The 8,239-nt window shown below is 46.4% G+C and overlaps 1 protein-coding gene and 1 non-coding gene across 2 annotated transcripts; both read left to right on the forward strand.

The window, feature by feature from the left end:
• The first annotated feature begins 123 nt into the window (after nucleotides 1-123).
• On the forward strand, nucleotides 124-2,817 carry BCDIN3D (BCDIN3 domain containing RNA methyltransferase). Its single transcript, XM_033165494.1, has 2 exons — nucleotides 124-194; nucleotides 1,646-2,817. Exon 2 carries the CDS (start codon nucleotides 1,693-1,695, stop codon nucleotides 2,506-2,508), a length of 816 nt encoding a protein of 271 aa, XP_033021385.1. The 5' UTR covers nucleotides 124-194; nucleotides 1,646-1,692; the 3' UTR covers nucleotides 2,509-2,817.
• A 4,767-nt stretch (nucleotides 2,818-7,584) lies between these two features.
• Nucleotides 7,585-7,679, forward strand: TRNAI-UAU. The gene is made up of 2 exons: nucleotides 7,585-7,622; nucleotides 7,644-7,679. It is a non-coding gene; the product is annotated as a tRNA-Ile (tRNA).
• Nucleotides 7,680-8,239: the final 560 nt, after the last annotated feature.

Below are 8,239 nucleotides of genomic sequence, written 5' to 3' on the forward strand. Positions count from 1 at the left end.
AAACGTGAAACAGGGGAGGGGGGAAACTCTAGAGTTAACTTCGGGTAGACTCTGACTTTTGAGGAGTACACGCACCCTGGTTCGTTTCGGACGTTATTGGGGGCAGGGGGGAAGGTTTTGGTAGCGGGGTTAAAGGGAGGGAGCGTGCAGTTGTGGATCAGCAGCCCCTGCCTCGCTTCTCCCATCCCAGGCAGGTAAGGAGGAAAGGGAACAGTGCTGAAATTTAGTCCTTGTTTTTGCTGTTACTGTTACTGTTGTTGTTCTTTCGTGCAAAGTTACTCAGCAAACGGGTGACCGTTATTGTACTCTCGGTGCACGCTAAGGGTACCACTGGGTGGGCCACAAGAGTCAAACACGATACTGAAAGCAGTTTGAAATTATTACAATCGCAGAACTAAGAAAGTGCGATAATAATAATAATAATAATAATAATAAATAAATAAATAAATAAAACCCCGCCCATCTGGGTACTCTGGGCGGCTTCCAACAGAATATTAAAATACAGTAATTAGAATGAAATGAGATAAGAAGTAACTACACAACCGAAGGGATGTTTTTTTATTATGTTTTAGTAAGATTTTATATATGTTGGAAGCCGCCCAGAATGGCTGGGACAACCCAATCAGATAATAATAATTATTATTATTAATAATAGTTTATTTATATCCCGCCCACCTGGCTGGGTTTCCCCAGCCACTCTGGGTGGCGCCCAGCAGAATTAAAAGCACAATAGAACAGGCATAGGGAAACTCCAGCCCTCCAGAGGTTTTGGAACTACAGTGCCAACAGTGGTCAGGGATGATGGAAATTGTAAGTCTCAAAACATCTGGAGGGCCAGAGTTTGCCTATGCCTGCAATAGAACATCAAACATTAACAACTTCCCTAAACAGGGCTGCCTTTGGATGTCTTCTAAAAGTCAGATACCTGTTTATTTCCTTGACATCTGATGGGAGGGCATTCCACAGGGCGAGTGCCACCACTGAGAAGGCCCTCTGCCTGGTTCCCTGTAACCTCGCTTCTCACAGGGAGGGAACCGCCAGAAGGCCCTCGGAGCTGGACCTCAGTGTCCGGGCTGAATGATGGGGTGGAGACGCCCCTTCAGGTATACTGGGCCGAGGCTGTTTAGGGCTTTAAAGGTGGTTTATTATTATTATTATTATTAATATTGAATAGGACGTCCCTATTTTCATCAGAGAAATGTTGAAAGGTATGAAGTCCACCGCCGAGGACCTTCTGGAGGTTCCCTCGCTGTGAGAAGCCAAGTTACAGGAAACCAGACAGAGGGCCTTCTCGGTGGTGGCACCCGCCCTGTGGAACTCCCTCCCACCAGATGTCAAAGAGAAAAACAACTACCAGACTTTTAGAAGACATCTGAAGGCAGCCCTGTTTAGGGAAGCTTTTAATGTTTGACGGACTATTTTATTTTAATATTTTGTTGGAAGCCGCCCAGAGTGGCTGGGGAAACCCAGCCAGATGGGCGGGGTATAAATAATAAATATTATTATTATTATTATGCCAGACATATACTCTGCTAGGTAAACTGAGTAGACGTAAGGAGATTTCCTAAATACAGGATGGCAAATTCCATGCATAAAGTGAAAGAGTTCCAGTCCTTTCATATAATTTTCACACCTTTTGTTCCAGGTCTGTGCAACCAGTTTTTGCTCTTTGTGAAACATGCACAAGATTGGATGATAGGCCTCATCCTTCTCAAGATGGCAGTGCCCACAAGTGAGTACAGTAAAGTGCCTGGGGATGCCCAGCTTCCGGGCGGAGCGGCACCATACGGGAACTTTCCCGATTACTCTCGCTTCCACCCACCAGAGGGACGCATCCGGCTCCTGCCCAGCGCGTTGCTGAGCAAGCTGTTCCCTAACCCGCGTGCAAAGCCCCTTTTGGGGCTGGATGTGGGGTGCAATTCGGGGGAGCTCAGCATCGCCCTGTACAGGCACCTCCTGGGGCTTCAGGAGACCCAAGCCTGCCAGGAGCGCCTGAACGAACTTCGCCTTCTCTGCTGCGATATTGACGCTGGGCTGATCGAGAGAGCTAAGCAACAGAGCCCCTTCCCTGCCTCTATTTCCTACGCCGCCCTTGACATCATGGACCCCGACGCAAGGGAGACGCTGCTGAGCTCCTACCTGGGCAGCTTTGGCCGCTCCACATTTGACATTGCCTTCTGTATGTCCGTGACCATGTGGATCCACCTCAATCACGGGGACTGTGGCCTGGTGACATTCTTGTCTTACCTCGCGTCTAAATGCGCATACTTGCTCCTCGAACCCCAGCCGTGGAAATGCTACCGGTCCGCTGCCCGGCGCCTGCGGAAACTGGGCAGGCACGACTTTGACCACTTCCGATCCCTCTCCATCAACGGGGACGTGGTTGAGAGGATCACCCAGATCTTGACCGCCGACTGTGCCATGGAACTGGTGTCTTGCTTCGGAAGCACAAGCTGGGACAGGAGACTCTTGCTATTCAAATCAAAGGAGGCTAATCATCTGGTGTGACGGAGGACTGGAGAGAAAGGGGAGTGTTCTGGGCGAGGCTAATTGTTCTGGGACTGCACTGAAAGTGGGGTAGGGAGGAGGGGTTCTCAAACCATCGAGCCCCAGAGCCCACTGGAGAGGTAATGAAAATTACGGAGGCCCACCAGTCGCGAAATGGCTGTTCAGGGACAAAGCCAGTAACGAAACGGTGGCAGGTGGAGGCAGAGCCCGTCCTAATCAGGTGGCAATTAGTGACATCATTTTCATCATCGGATATCTAAACCCACACTAGAAATTTTCAGATACAACAGTGATTTCCTTGTGGCAAGGATACAGCATAAAGAAAGCTGAGCTGTGAAACCCTAAGTTCTGGCAGTATCATGACCCGGCCTGCCCATTTTAGGCCAAATTGATGGAGAAATTCCAAGCTGAGAGATTCAAAGTTTGATCTTATATGTTCTGAACGCACATACATGCCCCTGACGGTATTTTTACTCATCTCCTATCACAGGGGTGACCAACTCCTAAGAGACTGTGATCTACTTGCAGAGTTAAAAACTGGCAGTGATCTACCCCTTTTGGGAGGGTTCAGGTCAAAGTTGTTGAGCTTTTTCGGGGAGGAGGAAAGCCCCCGTTTTTTAGGCATTCAGGTCAAAGTTGTTGTTGCGCTGTTTTTAAGGAGAAAGAAATCCCTGTTTTTGGGTGGTGCGGGGCAAAAAAATTGAGCTTTTCTTAGGGGAGCCAAAGTTGTTGAGCTTCTTCAGGGGAGCCAGTGATCTACCAGTGATCTACCACAGACGTCCAGTGATCTACTGTCCTATCATTTCTTCCCCCCTTCTTTCACGCTTTAACTTGCACAGTACTCCTCCACAAGCTATTTCTATAATTCCTCATTAACTGCTTTTATATTAACTTATTCCTCCTATACAACTTTTCTTAACGTTCTTCCTTTCCAATTTTTACTATCGTTGTTGTTAAATTAACCTTTAATCTCTCTAATTTTCTCCAACACTTGCTCTGGCCCTTTCCCTGTAGAGGAAGGAGACCTCCCTTTCCTCCTCCGCTGACTTTCTCTCTTTTCCAGCCACCTTTATTTAGCACTGGTACATTAAACCCGTTAAATTAACGGGCGCTAGAACATAAGTGGACTTCAACAGATGTACAGCAAGATTATTATTTTTTTTAAAGGTAGTGATCATGAGGTAAAAAACAATTTGCAAAGGGAATTTGCGCCGGAAAGCGGGATTTGGGGGTGCCCTCCAGCCTCGGCGGGTTTCTAGCTTTTCCGCCCAGCCAGTTCTCGAAGGACTGATCCGGAGGGAGGGAGGTTATGGCACTCACCCTCCTTCTACAGGACTCTTAGGAAGCTGCCCCATCGCGCACCCTGCCCTAACCACCGCTGAACCTGCGCAGCGGGGAGCACCGCCGAGGAAGGAGGAGGGCATATGGGGTGATCTGCTGGTGCTGGCGTCAGTCCACCCAGAAGACCGCAGCATGGCAAGAGGAAGCGGTGGGCAAGTACGGTGGTACTAGTCATACTTTGAAAAAAGTACTCTGAGTCATACAATTTATTTATTTTTAACAAAAATTTATTGGTTTTCCACATCAAAACATATACAAATACAATACACAAAAAACAACAACAACAAATACAGCAAAAAGAACAGAAATAAAAGAAAATACATACCTGCACCGGAACACCAACACTCCATCAGTTTAGTTATAATCTTGTTTCCAATCTAATTAGGGGGACTTCCCCCGTTCTCTCCTCTGCTTTCCATTCTAATTTACTTTAGTAACTTTCTGTCTATCTTAACAATTCATTCACCTAAATTCATAATCTTCATCTCTAAAATCTTATATCATTTAACATCCAAATATCAAAATATAACTTCTTAATACAAAACTTAACTTCTTATAATCTTATCTATCTCTTATTCCACTAAAACTGCTGCTGATATTTCTGATTCATACCTTATAAAATATTAAACTATCCTTCATTAAAAACAATCCAAATATCTCTTCTCTATTCCAAACTGAGTCATACAATTTGAGACACACTTGGACAGTGGACAGAGAATTTAGAATCCTAAAAAAATAAAACGCTTAAAAATACGTAAGTCGCCAAGCTATCAGAGCTGGGAAAAGTGACGTATGTGTGTGTTGGCAATATTGATGCAGTCTCAAAAAGCTGGAAAAGAAGGCTGAAGGCAGGGTTAATGCTTTTTCCCCTTTCTTATGATGAGCAGAAACAGTGTAAAATGCTTGCAAGTGTATTTTGCTTATTCAAGATGGGTTCCATGATTCACCGTTGCCACCAAATTTTGATTAAAATTTATAAAATATTAAATTGGTTTTGTTTTATTCCAGCGCACGTAACGTATGAACACAAACAAGGAGAACAAACATAAAAATATAATAAAAAATATCAGAAATGACGGAGGGGGCACATATCCATTCTCTTGATCTGTCTACAAAATTGGAAGACCTTACAATAAGAGGTCCACGTTTCCCATATTGGCAGTGCCAAAGAGATCCAGAGGAATGAAAAAGTCCAAGCGTACAGTATAAATGTTCTGGTTCTCCTAAACCTTTGGAAAGCTTTATATTGTAGGTTATATTTTCTGTGATCACCAAGTTCCATATTTCCATGGAGATATCTTGAGACTCTGCTGAGATTGGCCAAAGGGTGGTGGGGCTCCCTTTGTCGTTTTTCCACCCCCCAGAAGAATGAGGAACGGCAGCTTGGGTTGCAGAGGGCTTTCTCTATGGCAGCCCCTGAATTGTAGAACTCCCCAGGGAAAAGTGCCTAGCTTTTGCCACATGCTGGAGACACACCTTCAGACAGTTCAGGTGTTTGTTTCCATAGGAAGTAGGCAAAGGACAGGTAAAAGGAAGCCCCATCTCCCTTTCCACGTAAAAGTGGACCTGTGTGTTCCATCATTGATCACAAGGAGACAAGACCTCTGCAGACGACAGAAAGTAAGAACAGTGAAGGGAATGAGGTTGATAAGGTCAAAGTGGTGGGAGAAACCTTGGGAAACTAAATTTTCTTCAGTAGCCCATCATTTTAATGATCACTCTGTACTGCTTTTAATGGGATTTGATATTGCTGTACATAGAATCATAGAATCGTAGAGTTGGAAGAGACCCCAAGGGCCATCCAGTCCAACCCCCTGCCAAGCAGGAAACAACATCAAAGCATTCCTGACAGACAGCTGTCAAGCCTCCGCTTAAAGACCTCCAAAGAAGGAGACTCCACCACACTCCTTGGCAGCAAATTCCACAGCTCTCACTGTCAGGAAGTTCTTCCTAATGTTTAGGTGGACTCTTCTTTCTTGTAGTTTGAATCCATTGCTCCGTGTCCGCTCCTCTGGAGCAGCAGAAAACCCCCCTCCCCCAAAAAACCAACTAAGCCCCCTGCCCAATTTTTTATTTGCGTTTGTTGTTGTTAAAGTACGTATTTTTTTGGTAGTTTTTATACTGTAAACTGCCTTGTGTTCTTCAGTCGAAGGGCGGTAAAGAAATTTAATAATAATAAATTTTGTAAAAAAAATACCACTTTCTTCCTGTCTCCTTCCCATTTTCCTTTCCTGTGGTGCATCTTTTAGATTGTATGGGGAGAGGGCAGCATATTATTATTATTATTATTATTATTATTATTATTATTATTATTATTAGTGCTTTTTCTAGGGGGGCACATTTTGTGAATCTAAGTTTGGCCTCATTGAGGGGCAGTATTTCAATATGAGTAGGAAAATGAGAGTACCCCTAAACATTTTTTTTAGTGGGGGGAAAGCAGATTACTACTAATTCTGGGAACCTTAAGGGTGGTGGTCAGGGCCGGATTTAGGTTTGATGAGGCCCTAAACTACTGAAGGTAATGGGGCCCTTTATATATCCAGCTGTCCTTTGTCAACATCAAAATGTGCTTTTTTGTGTTGAATATGTGCTATATGGTAATTTATGGACCTCATAGGTATCTCAAGCCATTTGCACATGTGGCCACGCAACCAGTCCATGCAGAATGTAGGCACCCTATATATAGAAAGGAGCAAACCGGTGATATTTTAGGGAGCAGGCGGGATCCATGACTTACACCCTAGGAACCTACACAACACACAAACACTGTTGCTGTATTAAATAATAATAATAATAATAATAATAATAATAATAATAATAATAATAATAATCATCCTTCCAGTAGCACCTTAGAGACCAACTAAGTTTGCTGTATGTTTTATTTGGATTTTTATCTAATATTTTGGAAATGCACATCGTTTTCCCCCCTTTAATATTTTTTTGGAGTGAGGCAAGCAGATTGGGGCCGTCGTAAGCTATAGCTTGTTTAGCTTCTATGGAAGTCCGTCCCTGGTGGCGGGAAACCGCTCTGTGCAAGGGAGCCGATAAACGGCCAAGCGACCGTGCGGCGCCGAGGCCTCCTTCGTTCCCTCACACCGAGGCGACTTTGTGGGGCTCCCCCCCCCCCACATACACACACACACACACCCGCCCGTCATTTGTGTGTTGTGTTTATTGTGTGTTTTTGTGCATATTGTGCGACGTAGGGGGACGGGACACAAGCAACCCCCTATCTTCTCCACGCCCCTCGAGCCTTTTCGCCGGCCGGCCTTCTTTCCTCCGCCGCTTCGGGCCTTCCTACGGGAAGCGCCCGTTCGGCGGCCCCCGAGGGCCCCCCTCAGACTCCCGGCGACGCGTCGCCTCAGAGGCGCCGCTCCCTCCGATCTCCCCGCCGCCGTCGCCGCGTTCCTTCTCCCTGGACCGTGTTTCCCACCCCCGCTTCTTCTTCTCCTCGGCGGGCGCCTGAGGGGAAACGGGCCCGCGAATGGCGCCCCTCAGAGCAGCCGGCGAGAGGCTGAAGGAAGGGGGGGGGGAACTATAAAGCGGGACGGAACGATATTCCCTTTTCCCTCCTCCTTCGCTGGGCTGGAGTTCGGGAGGAGAAGGAAGGAAAAGGGGAGAGTCGGAAATGTCTTTTAAAAATGAGAAAAATAAAAGCGGCGGCGGCGGCGACCCGGTGGCGCGTAGATGGAGCTGAGCCCTTGATAAAGCGTTTCGGGAGGAGTTGATGTCAGGGCTCCAGTGGCGCAATCGGTTAGCGCGCGGTACTTATACAGCAGTACTAGAGCAGAGCGATGCCGAGGTTGTGAGTTCGAGCCTCACCTGGAGCACATGTCTTTTGGGGCCGCTCGCTTTTGGGCGCGCCTGCCGTGGCGGGGCCGGGAAGGGGGATCCTCGGTGGTTATTACAGCCCGTTGGCGGAGACGCCGCCCGGTTAGGGAACGTCGCGGGGAAAGGGGGGATTTTCCACGCAGGGAAGGAGGGAGGGCAGGAAATGAAGGAGAATAAAAGGGGGAGAACTGCACGACCCCCTTTCCCTTGCACACGGGAGGCGATCTGCGCACCTTTCCGCTTTTGCAGCGGAGCATTTGTGATAATAGGGACAAAGAACACAAATAGGCTTGGAAATTGCTTAGTGGCGTGTTTTAATGCTATGTCGAAACAAGAAACAGGGTGAGGCAGTTTTTTTAAAAAAAAATATTTCTAAGTACATTCTGCTGAGCTGGTAAGAACATCCCCTTGTTTTCCTCACTCATTTATCAGCTTGCAGACTAGTCAGGAAAGGGGTGGTAAAATGAATAAGCAAACCCCCCAGGTTGCTGGTGCCTTGTGTGGAAAGTGTCGTGTGAATTTTGCTTCTGATATACGTACTTTTATTTATTTATTTATT

Source organism: Lacerta agilis, chromosome 12 (assembly GCF_009819535.1).
Source record: "Lacerta agilis isolate rLacAgi1 chromosome 12, rLacAgi1.pri, whole genome shotgun sequence".
NCBI lineage: Eukaryota > Metazoa > Chordata > Lepidosauria > Squamata > Lacertidae > Lacerta > Lacerta agilis.

Coding starts and splice junctions, on each gene's coding strand:
- BCDIN3D (XM_033165494.1), top strand. CDS start 1,693: ATGATAGGCCTCATCCTTCTCAAGATGGCAGTGCCCACAAGTGAGTAC.